The 12,643-nt window shown below is 40.7% G+C and overlaps 1 protein-coding gene across 1 annotated transcript in view; it reads left to right on the plus strand.

The window, feature by feature from the left end:
* EPB41L4A (erythrocyte membrane protein band 4.1 like 4A) overlaps window positions 1–12,643 on the plus strand; it is a 133,903-nt gene that overhangs the window by 42,513 nt on the left and 78,747 nt on the right. The window contains exon 2 of the mRNA XM_065045412.1: window positions 5,269–5,373. Within this exon, the coding sequence (XP_064901484.1) occupies window positions 5,269–5,373 (105 nt within the window). The remainder of the gene's footprint in view (window positions 1–5,268; window positions 5,374–12,643) is intronic.

Below are 12,643 nucleotides of genomic sequence, written 5' to 3' on the forward strand. Positions count from 1 at the left end.
ATGTGTAAATGCAGTGAGTCTTAAACAGAAAATAAGCAGTCTCATATACAAACTACAAATTTATATATAAAATGTTGTTGACTGGTTGCAGTGCAGACTCCATTGAATTCAGTACCAAAATATCCAGTTTGCAGTTGACAGGTGGAAAGAAATAGCTTGACTAGCCTGTAGGAGAGCAGCAAATGAAAACATCATGGTGCATCTTCTTGGCAGGAAGGGGCTCTGCACATCCTGATTAGGGGTGCTCCAGAAACAGACCACAAGCTCCTGCTGAGGCAGAATACATGTCCATGTGGATTTATAATGCACGCCCTTCTATTGCACTCTCACAGATTTATTTTAAATAGTTCGCCATGAACATGAAAGACGCATCCCTTTGGATGCACCAAAGGCCACGTAGCTGCCAGACAGGAGGGGGCCCTTTTCTCTCTGAAGCTGTGAGCAGCTCCATGATGGAGCAGGGCTCTCACAGTTGCTTGGAGGAAGAGCAGAGCTTAGGTCCAGCGCTGGGCTGCCGGGCAGCAGGCAGCGGGTGCCCGACAGGGTGGGAGTGCGCAGCTCGAGGCACCAGCTGCTCCACAGGAAGCCCCTATGCGGGCAGCTGGCTGCAGAAGCACTGCCCTGGGGCCAGGCCCAGCAAGGCTCACACTGCGCACCTGGCAGCAGCTCTGCAGCGGGAGCCCACTGAGCCTGCTGCACCCTGTCCTCATCCTCCTACCCCGCACCACAACCCCGCACAGGGACATCCCATCAGGAGGAACGGCAGTGGGGCTCTGTGGTTCTTCCCCGAGAACAGTGCACAAAAACCCAGGGGCACATGAAACCCTGCAAGTGTAGAGGTGGTGGGCTTTGGGTTGTTTCTGCAGAGCAAAGCTCAGTGCACCCCAAGCTCTTTTTTCTGACTTGCACCATCTCCAGAGCACAGCTCTAGTTCACACCCTGCCTCAGCTGCCTTCAGATGTACTTGCTTGTGGCACATTCATTCCAAATAAAGGAAGCATTCCATGTTTTAGAGTTAATTTTCTTGACATGGTTTCTGCAAACCCTTTTTCCTTTCATCGAAGCCTTCTTCTGGCTGTGTGCTGCTTTTGTACATGATTTTAATCTCTCCTTTGTAACACTTAACACTGTGTAAAGTTTATGTCACCGCAGTATACTGGTGCTATCTGGCTAGTCGGTGCAGATGCAGCAGTGATGACATATGTGTCACGAGCTGTGCTTGGTCTCTGCCTTTCCCAGCACACCAGTGGGGTGGTACCAGTGCCCATGCTCCATCACATCAGGCACCACACGGGCACCAGCTGCTGTCAGGCACATGGGCAGCAGATCAAACGCGCTTCCCACTTGGACAGCTTGTTAGCAGCATCACCCACGCAGCCCTGTGCTTGGCAGGGAAATGTGGATATGTTGCACAGGTCTTTCTGAATGTCTCAACATGATTCTGTGTCGTCCTCTGTAGCATCCTGCTGCTTGTTCTGTACTCGGATATATAAACTCCCTTGTTCAGCATTAGAAATCTGCTCTTGTTCTGTGTTGTTAGCTTTTGCCAGTATGTAAGCAGAATAAGTGATTCAGCATCAGGTGTGACTTTCTAATAGACTTCCACAATGGTCATGATGGGATGAGGCCTCTCAAAAAGCAACAGTTATGTTCAAACAAAGTTTTAAGCCTGTTTTTGTGTGAAGGCTCATGAATTCATCTGCATCTTCCTTAGCACTTACGAGGTTGTAAGAGGTAGTCTGTGGATTGAGTTGCTTCCAGGAGAAGGGTTTCATGATGAGTGCTTGAACTAGAAGAGGCAATGTGTTTTTTATTTTATTTTAATAAAAAGGGGCTTCAGTACCTACAACACTCTCTTTTTTCAAGAGAGGAACTAGCATTCTACTGAGGCAGACATTGCTGCATGTCTTGTTTTGTGTTTAAATTCAGTTAACATCAGTCATGGATCTGATTTGGCCTGCACTGTTGTGTACAATACAAAAGAGAAAATTAAAAAATATCCAGCTAGAAAAAACATGCTGGAGCTAAAAGCAATAAGCAGTGCAGAAGATAAGAATCCTTGGTGACTAATTATTCAGTACCGTGAATATGTTAAAATATAGTACTGCATGTATGATTTTTAGGAGAAGTATTTATTTTTGATTTAAAAAGTACAATTAAATCAGATCTCTCCTGAATGTTCTGGCTTCAGCCAGTAGAAACCTGCCTTTCTGGTTTGTGAAACCATGGTGCTAACATGTAAAGCAAGATGTTATGACTCATTCAAATGATTCTTTGTTCTCTCTTGAAAGAATTGTTGATGCTATTTTCAAATATACTTGTGTTTACCCCTAAGAATGCTAGCACAGGGATGTCAATCTCATTTTCAATGGGGGCCACATCAGCCTGATGGTTGCCTTCAAAGGGCTGAATGTAATTGTAGGACTGTACAAATGTGCTCTAGCAAGTCTGAGCTTAATGCAAGGAAGATTATACAATTTTTACAGTGCTATAAGATGTGAGTGTAATCCTGCTAACACCTTTGATAGTTTTAGTTTGCAGTTTTGCTCAATTTTGGTGTCATTTTATCAGGGGAAGTAAGGTTGCTCTTCTTAGTTTGCAAAACTTTCTTCAAATGCAGTAAAAATGTATTGCAGGACTGAGAAGTAGCCACTTAGAGATTAATCAACAAAAATGCTTCCTTAACTCCATTTGAGGAGCCAATTTACTTGCATGAAATCCTGAAATCATGTGCCTTAAAATTAGAACTTTAATTGAAAATGAGGTGGCAGTGGTTTCAGCAAGGGTCAGTGTTTTACCTGAAGAGTGCTCCTCAGTGCTGGGAAAACACGATGTTAAGGAAAGTGAGGTCAGAAGGGTGTGGGGATTCCTGCTGGTTCTCACCCCAACAGTTGCCTTGTGAAACACCAACTGGTGTACATACAGGCATTGCTGAAGGGTGTGAAAGGTGTTGGTGAGGGCGGCTACAGAAACGGCTGCATACAGTCTGTCTTGGCTGAGGATGACCCAAGTGTTGAGCATCTTGCTGCTGTAGAGGTGGAGAACCCCCAGCCATTGGAAGCTGGATGGTTTTGCTCAGCATTTCCCCACAGCTGGACCACTTGTTCCTGCAGTACCAGCAGCAATTAAAGTGTTAACTGAACTGCATGAAGAGAATAAATTAAGAGGCATTTATGTTTTCTCTGAGCACAGCAATATAGGTAAAAAGCAGTTTAAAAGCTTTTTATACATTGTTACCATTTATCTCTGAAAGGAAAGAAGGGAGTCTTTAATTTCAGCCACACCATGCGTGAAACGTGTGTGTTCCTGGGAATAACATGCTAGCTTTATTCTACAAGTGTCTCCATCATTTAACCAGGTGGTTCAATTGGAGTCAGGTCTGCCTGTTTATTTTGAGCTTTTCCTGTCCATTTCTAGGTTCCCAAGACATTATTGTGCTGTTTATATGGTAATGGAAATGGTTCCAATGGTGAAGGTAATTTGACATACATGACGGATGAAGATAATTATGTGCTTTTTAGTGGGACATCTCTCCTGCTTCCTTCAATAACAACTGATTTAAAGATAAAATGGGGCAGGACAATTACTGCTTCAGTCTTGAATGCCTTCTGTCTAGCAGTCTAACCTTTTTTAAAAAAATAAAGGAAGGGTTATTTGGTTTTGGTTTTGTTTTCCCTGTCTTTTTGCTACAGTGCTCCTCATAGACACTCTACATCTAAGAGGGGCTGATTCTTGTCTTGAATTGTTCTTACAACCCAAGTTCAGTTTCTTGTTGAGGAATCTGATGATAAAATCACTGCATTGCTCTGCTTTATTCAAAATTATAAAATGAGATTTAATGCATTTCTACTTACCTTAATAATGTTTTCCCCCAAAGTGTTTTTTGTCTTGTGACTGATCATTAAGTCTCACTCTACATGCTGAGAGAATATGTAATTACAGTTGCTTTGTGTAAACAGCCTATATGATGGCATTAGACTGTTTTGCGCTGAGAACTTTTGAAGAACATCTCCTGGTTTATGCAAATACATAGTAAATCTGAGGAACAGCATGGATACACAATCCCCAGCTGACCAAAGAAGTTTACCTTGTCGTGGCTTGCTTGGAGTGTGAGTGGCCATCTGAAGTTGTTGCAGTGGCCCTGCCCATGTGACTATGTACAAATCCTGACCAAATGCATCCCCTGAAAAGACTGGATGCATCTTCAGTATTGTTATGTGACATATACTTCACCAGATAAATTAAATCATTTTTTAAATCAATATTATTTGCCATTTTAATTTTGAAATTATTTGTTTGTAGACTAAAAAGTGAAATAGCACAAACAATATCTCACACCTTTCTCTTTCAGTTTCGCTTTCTCTCTGGTGATTTTAGTGCAATCTAGCAGTTTATACAATATGAAGTGTTAACCAAAACCTAATTATGACTTCTGTTCATGTTTTCTTGTGGAAGTTGTGACTGCAATAGTAAAATGCTATAACTGATTTTGAGGGGGGGATCATTCTGTGTACTGATTCTTGGTCTTCCTGGTCTGTTCATTGTTGACTGCCAGGGGAACCAACAAATAAGAGGCATTCAGTTGGAAATGAGCTTTTTATAATTAATTCTCAACAGTACAATATTGTTTGAAGTATTGTCCCCAGCATTGTTTGCAAATACTGGCATAGACTCTTAATGAAGTACTGTTCAAGAAAACAATGGGATTATTTCAATTCAAGGTGTTGGATTGCTCCCATTTCTACTACAAAAAATATTTTAAAAGAAAACAAATAAAACATAACCTTTATGAAGAATAGTACGAGAGCAGCTAATGATTTAGATCTGAAGGGCAAAGTTTTGTCTCCTGACCTTTGTTGTCAAAGTTTGAGTGACAGGCCCATCCTGGACAAGAGTATGATTTTAGAATTAAAATACGTTGTAGAGATTCAAATTTTGATGAGAGAACAAAAATTTTCTAGAAAAATCTAGGTTCACCACCATCATGCTTATGCAAGTACCCTTCAGTGTTTTGTTTTGTTTTGTTTTGTATTTTGTAACTACTAATCTGCCGCCTACCTAATAGTCTTTACAGAATGATTGAATAAACTTGTAGTAGGACAAAATATTTTCTTCTGTACAACGGAAATTTTTGTTAAAGGCACTCGGAACTGCTTCCTTTTTTTTTTTTTTTTTTGACAAAGCTAACTGAATGCATGAATGCCACTGCACATAGCTGACAAAGGCAGAGCATTTTTGTGAAAAGGCTCTGTAAATTCTTTCCCACAGAAGTCAACGAAAGGGTCAGTTGTCCTGGGCTACGTATTTCGTCACTTAAACCTAGTGGAGATAGATTACTTTGGACTGCGCTACTGTGACCGAAGTCATCAAACGGTGAGTAAAAGATAAAGCAGATTGGATTTTCCATATGTAAAATGTACCCTGTTTGTACCGTTTGCTTGTGAAGCATTGGATTGTCACACTTTCACTCGTTTTCACTAGTTCATGACTCAGGTTTACAGTAATAATTCCTTTGTGACTGTTTGCATTAAAATCTTGGAACAGCCCTTAATATGTTCGGAATAGAATCAAATGCAAAATGTTCTTGAAAAATAAACAGAGGATAAATACTACAAAATTATTATATGAAAGCAGGATTAATATTTTTTCCTTTTAAATACTGTTCCCCAAAGCCAGTGCTTGCTGTACTATGCTGTCTGGCTCTCCTTGGCCCTGTGGTGGCTGGGAAGCAATGTCCCTGAGTGTGCCACAGGCTGCGTCACTTGGTCCATTTGCTGAACACCTGATTCAGACTGTATCTTGTGGTTGATATGGTGGCTGCCAGTTCACTTGTGGAGCCCCAGGAGTCAGGGTGTGGCCAGTGACATTTTCATTCCACCTGAGCCATCTCTGTGTCCTGGAGCTCATGGTCTTTTGAGTCTTCTTAACAGGGACTCACCAAATGTCCAAGAGCTTTTTCCACCAGGAGATTGCAGTCCTAAATAGGCATGAAAATGGAAAACAGGCTGAGATGTTTAAGCCAAAACAGGCAGTAGCTTGGGGCAGTGCTGTCTGGAGTTACCCCCAAAATGGTCTGTGCAGGGTTACTGTAGTCAAAGGTGAAGAGCAGGGGTTGCTCAGCAGATGGGACCAGCAGGGTCGTCATTCGTAGGATGGTCTTCACTGAAAGAAATGAAGGCCTGAATGATGGCCTGTGGTTAAATTAAGTCAAGCAGTTATGCTTTCAGTCACTGTTCTGTGCTGAGAGTACTGTACAAGACCCTGACCTCAAGAGATGTCATGTTTCATCTAAAAATAAGTTGTTGGGTTGGCCATGTATTTGCCAATTTCTTCTGTTTAGTGAAGCTGACCATGTAGAGACTGAAGTCAGAACAGCATTAGCAGAAGATTATTGATTGCTGGTGAGGGCTACAGACTACCTTGCTTAGTGTGTCATTATTTTTGTGTCATAGTCTAGGGGTTTATGAATTCCATTTTTTGAAAAGCTTCTAACCAAGTTTTGTACCATGGGGTTGAAAGTAAAATTCAGCTGTGAACTAAGGATAGACTGTTAAAAATAGTATTTTTTATTTCCCGAGGAAATTGAAGTGTGAAGGAAGAGCAAGTAGGTATTTTTTCCTCTCTGAAGTGTTTCCTCTTTTTTCTGTAGAGTCAAATAAAATAGAAATGGCTATTACTGGGAACATTTCCAGAGGCGTACACACTTTGTATTTAATGGTGTATATGGCATTAGGAAAATAAGAGAAGATTACATCTCTTCTGTGAAAGCCTTAACACATAAAGGCACATTTTAGGACATGTCATGAGCTGCAGGCCATAAACCCATTTACTCAGCTTCTCTGAATATCAATACAGCCTTTCTGTCTTTTTGTCTCACATGATCCTCCAGTGGTGCAAATTTAATGTTGGCCTTTGTCTTAATTCTCTGGCCAGCCCAAGGTCAGGAAGCTGCTGTGCTCCTCGATTTTCCCATGGATTAGGAAAACATTACTCCCACTCCCCTCATTTGCCTGCTCTTGCACCGGCACTGGTCACGTTGTGGGGATGCAGTCTGTGCAAGCACAGCCATGGATCTCCATCCTCTCTGCATGGAGGTCCACCGACCAGTGTTTTCCTTAGCTTCTGCACTGGTGGCCAGGCATCTCTGCCATGTGCTTGTGCTTTGGTCCGTTGATGGGAGCACTGTGTATGTGTGTGTGTTCCCCTAGCCTGCAGGTTTTCTTTGCAGGGAAGTCCCAGGTGTGTGGGGAGTGATGCACACACCAGCTCTGTCCTGGCACTCAGATGAGAAGCAGCCAGGTGAGGCAACCAGAGACCTCAACAGGGGCCACATTATGGAGCGCACCTGCCTGGCCATGTGGGTACTGCCGCAGCAACCAACTGAGACTGTGCTGCAGGCTTTGCACCTGGGCTGTGTGGTAGCAAAATATTGTGAAAATGCCTCTTCCTGTTGTTTGTCTGTGGATTGGTAATTAAAAGTTGATGCTGTTTTGTCTGGAAAATTCATAAATGAGTAAACCTGAGCTACTGTGCTTATTTATATGTGTTTTATGACAATTGTTACTCTTGCTATTTTAGTGAAATCTTGTATGCTCTTAAGAATGGGCAGTATGAAGGGAAAGCTTCCAGGCTTCCATAGGACAAACAATACCTTGTGCTTTAACTGTAACTTAGGTGTAATTGCACACTGAATATGGCAAAAACTCTCTAGGCTGTTGTGGGAATTAGTCCTGTGATGGCTGGCAAGAAGCCTAGATTTGAATGTTGGATTGGATATGTTTTGGATTGGCCACAGTAGATTTCCTAAGGGAAGGGGAAAAAGGTTACCTTGCTAATTAGTTTTAAAACTAGGCTTCTGAGTTAGTCTAAGACAAAGAAACATGTTCTGAGGTTTGCCTACCTATTAGGACATTGGTCATGGTGGGAAATATTTTATTATTTACTCTGTCAGATTTTTTGTCCCACTGTCCATTTAACTGAATGATGAATAAAGCAACCTAGTCAGAAAAGAAGTATTTTTTTATTAAGGGTTTGAAAGAACTTGTTTAGCTATTTTCCCTATTACTTTTGCATGCCTCATCACTTCAAGGTGGTCTTTCAAACGCTGTGTTGGTGTGCTACCTCTTATGTGGGTGGTATCATAATTATTTTAGTAGTACCAGTAGGGCTCTAATCAGCAAACAAGGTTTCACTATGCTGTGTAGTGTGTGAACACATAATATTAAAATAGTCTTTTCCTGAACAGCTAACAAACTAATTAGCATGTGAGGGAGAATAGCTGGATGTGACAGATTGACAGAACTGGATGGCGCTGGCAAGACCATGAACAGTAGAATGAAGCACAAATTGGATAAAACCAGGACACACTGTCTCTAGTGTAGTAATTCGGTCATATTACACAAATTTAATGTTATTTGACATGCCATGTTCCCCCAAAGTCTCCATGGTAAAAGGACAGTATTGGCAAAATTAAGCTTTCTAGTATTATGGGTTGCCAGAACAGCACAAACTATATCTATTTTAGAACAGCATAAGCTATATCTGTTTTGTGCTTTGAACAAGACAGAACTCCTAAGGAAAAAAAAAAATTGTGTTTGTACGTCGAAATATAACAATAGTTAATTAAAAATCTTCTAACATAAAAACTACACCCAAATGAACAGATGGGTTGTAGGAGTTGTTACATTTATACAGTCTTAAAATTACATTCAGCCCTTTGAAAGCAAGCTCCAGGCTGATGTGGCCCCTGTTGAAAATGAGTTTGGCACCCCTGCTTTAAAAGGAAGATGGGTTTTCTTTGACTGCCACTGGATATCTCAGTGTGCTCCATCATCAGCCCTTCACCTGAGTATTTTGCATTGCTGCAGAGACTGCTGACAATCAAGTTAGGCTAAGCTGAGGCCAGATATAGTCTTCATGCTTCTTAATGTGAATGGTCAACTAGGTCCTGATTGACAGGGTATTATTGTCTTCTGCCTCATCTGTCCGAAGTGCAGGACGTTGTGGCTCATGGGGTATTTTGAGGTGAAACATGACCACCAGAATCTGTGTTGCAGTAGCTGAAGATGGCTTAGGAAACTGTCCTGCCTTTGAGTCTCTCATTGCTTTAGGACATGGGGAAAACAGCAGCGCAGTGATGTATACCTTCATTAGTGCAGGAGAGGCCAAATGCTAGGTAAGCTGGCGCTGGAATGGCCACGCATGTCCCTTGCCCCTCTCACCTCTTGTTCCCACTGTGCTGCAGCTCCACACATCTTCCCTTTGCTTCTGCCTTTGTGGCATCTCCAGTCTCCCTTAGGATAGTCATGCTAATTACTCTTCTGGCAGGAGGCAAATATTTTCTTGAGGCACACAAAAGAGAGAATGGAAATGGTAATTTTAATGCATAATACCTCAAGAAAAGCTGAGCAGAATTTGATGAGAGAAAGGGTACTTTTGAAGCCCAAAGGCATTCTCTTGTCAAATCACAAAAGCATGCTGAAAAGAGTCATGCTATTAGAGGTTTTCTTACAAAAAAGACTTCGAGACTCCCTTTTTGCAGAAAACTAGACAACCAAAATAATTTTAAAGTCTGTTCATAATAAATACTTTTTTTCTTTTTTCTTTTCTTTTTTTTACTTCCAGAAACCTGGCTGCACTTCACAATTTCACATTGGTCAGGTTGCCCCCTCACCATCCCTAACTGAACTCTCATGCTAAAACTGCTTAACCTAAAGCTTCAGGACATGTGTCTGCATTGTACAGCAGGATGTGATGCAAATATCCTTCTTCTCTCATATAATGCTAATCTGAGGTATTATATTCACCCTGTACACAATACTGATGCTCTCTTAGGGCTTATTTCTCTTAGGGAGAATACAAAAACAGAAAGCTGTATCACCATGTTAATTCAGTATCACAGCTGAGCTCATTCCCCCAGCCCCGGCTAGTTCAGGTGCAGCGCTGTGCAAACATGAGTGTCCTGCTCCAGGATCCAGAGATAACATGAGATGGGCAGCACCTTGTCTCTGTACCATGCCGCCATTCGGTAGCACAGATATGTTTTTTCTCTCCTGCTATGGGCAAGCTGTGTTTTGATCATACAGAGCTGGGAGAACAGCAGGTAGGAGGGAGCCCGTGGCAACAGATTTCATAGCTGTGTATCCCAGAGGTCTTATAGGGACAGAGGGGAGATGTAGGTCTCAGTTTCTGGTGAAGCTGAACTTTCTACTGCAAGCCGCTGTGCTATAGTCAGCGTCAGCTGTGGCAAAGCTGAGCACAGAAGCCTGTGCCATGAATTGCACATCCCTGCCATATAAACTCATATATCGGAAAGTTGTTCCTTGATCCATCCAGTGTGATTAATAAAGTAAATGCAGTGTGCTCAGCTTGCCAGGTTACTATACCAAATTGCTTAGGGTAACAGATTGAACAGGCTGTGTGTAGCTAAACTAGGGCATGATTTTAACAAAAGGTTTGTTTAAGATAAAAATTGTCTGTTCTGTAGGGAATTACTGTCATATAATGTAGTGTGTATTTTGATCTTAAGATCTTAGAAAAACAGATGAACTGTACTTAGCTTATATTTTGTTTTTGGATGGATTTGACATTTGCCTACGGGCATGGTATACTAAATTATCTAGAAAGAAAAATACTTGTTCTGCTTGTTAAAATAGATAGCATAACCAGTGGAAAGAAAATGGAGACTGATAATACTGATTAGAAGCTAGAAATTTTAGAAAAATGTTAATGGATTAAAACAACCTAGACATAGGTTATGGTCAGGTGAGTTAAAGGCTGTAAGAGTAAGCTTTTAGAGTGTAGTGGGATCAACAGGATACACACACTGGAGATCTAATACTAAATATAATCAATACAACTTCGGAGTCTACTAAACAAAATACAGAAGTATCAAATACATATTTGAATTTAGGAATTGCCTGATGATTTCTAAATTTCTTATGTAATGAGGGTGTCTTGAGAGTGTGAATCAGTTTTAGATTCTTTGCACTGAACATTTAATGAGAAAACCGACAAATTAATTATAATCATTAATGTTGTCTTAAATTGTGGTTTATAATTGAAAAAAAAATACTGGCTTTTCTCTTGAAAATTGTTTTTTTTTTTTTTTTCCTGTTGTAAATTTGAACAAAAACTAGCATGTGTGGCATGATGAGTACAGCTTTGTAAGAATCTAGTTAAGACAGCCCAGGATTTAGTTTGAAGTTGATAGATTTTTCTCTACCAGACACTTCATTGATTGATACCACAGCAAACATTTCAACCTAGTTAATATTTTGTTTCAAACAGGTTCATGGAATTTGACCCAGGTTTAACCCTATGCAGATACAAGGAATGAAGAATCCAGATTTGTGGAAAAATGCTTGCAGTGATTTAAAAGGGCTGAATATGAAATACTGCATGGTGCTTTGGTGCATACTGCTCATACATTTGGCTCGTATGGGAGCCAGATTTGTAAAAGTGCAAAGGACAATACAGCCCATTTATTCTTAGAGAGGCTGTACTTTAAAACCTTTTTTTCCTACCTAAAAATTAAAAGGGAATTATTTTCTTACGTAACATTGTACATTTATAATCAGTCTTAGTAAATTAAATGAACACTATATGTTCTTTGTAAATAACAATTAGTAAACTAGTAACCATCACTTTAGTAATTGTATAGTTGCATTGATTAGGACTATTTAGAAATTATTATTTTTTTCCCATTTCTTCTGTAAATGTTAAATTCCCCCTTTAGATTCACAAAATTTATCCCAGGCAGTTGAGTGGGTATATGCAGGGCCCTCCACCTCTTTGCAGTAATGGTGAGCTGTTTACAAGTCAGATAACCCTTGTTGTCTGTGCAAGGGAGATACAGGTGGGAAATCACTGAGAAGTGGTGTGCTGGCTGTCAAACAGATAAGAACAGTGATGCTGTGTGTTGGAGCAACTTTGGCATTCACAAATGCAGGGTTTGATGTCAGCACCTGCTGTGCAAGTGTATTGGATTAATAAGACACTCTGCTTTTTAGTTCCATTTCTCTTGGTGCTTTGACATGTGAGCTGAAAACTGTAACTATACTCAACACTATTTATATGTATATGCAAACATTTAACAGCTATCTAATACACATTATATATGCATGTGTATGTATGCTTAGAGAGCTCTGTTTTAGGGGTTCTTGGTTTTCTCATCTTTATTGTCTAACGTTGGTTTGAAAAATGTCTTTTCATTATCCATGAAATTCCATTCATCTTTGGCTTACAAATAAAATGTTAGAAATCTCCCTCTCCTCCCCTCACCCTTTGCATTCTTTAGGAAAATTTTGGCATCCTTTGAAGTAATAAATAGCTATGCAATTATTTTCAGTGTGTGTTTATAGCATTGCCACAATGTTAAGTACTTACTGCAGAAACAAGAAGGCAGAGGAGATTCTTGCCCCTTCCCCACCACTCTCTGTCCCAGCAGTAAACTGGTCTGAGCTAAAGCAATCTGTCTTACAGGGTTGAGGGCTGAGAGTGCAGTTCCTCCTGCTGGCTCAGCTTGGAGTAAGGAAAGGAAATATTTAGTGATATGAATAACCAGATTTGTTCCCTCTCCTCTCTTCAGATTCCCTCTGAATCTGAACTTGCAGTTTTCCCTCTGAATTTTTCCCCAAGCTTA

This window comes from Columba livia, chromosome Z, assembly GCF_036013475.1.
Source record: "Columba livia isolate bColLiv1 breed racing homer chromosome Z, bColLiv1.pat.W.v2, whole genome shotgun sequence".
Taxonomy (NCBI): domain Eukaryota; kingdom Metazoa; phylum Chordata; class Aves; order Columbiformes; family Columbidae; genus Columba; species Columba livia.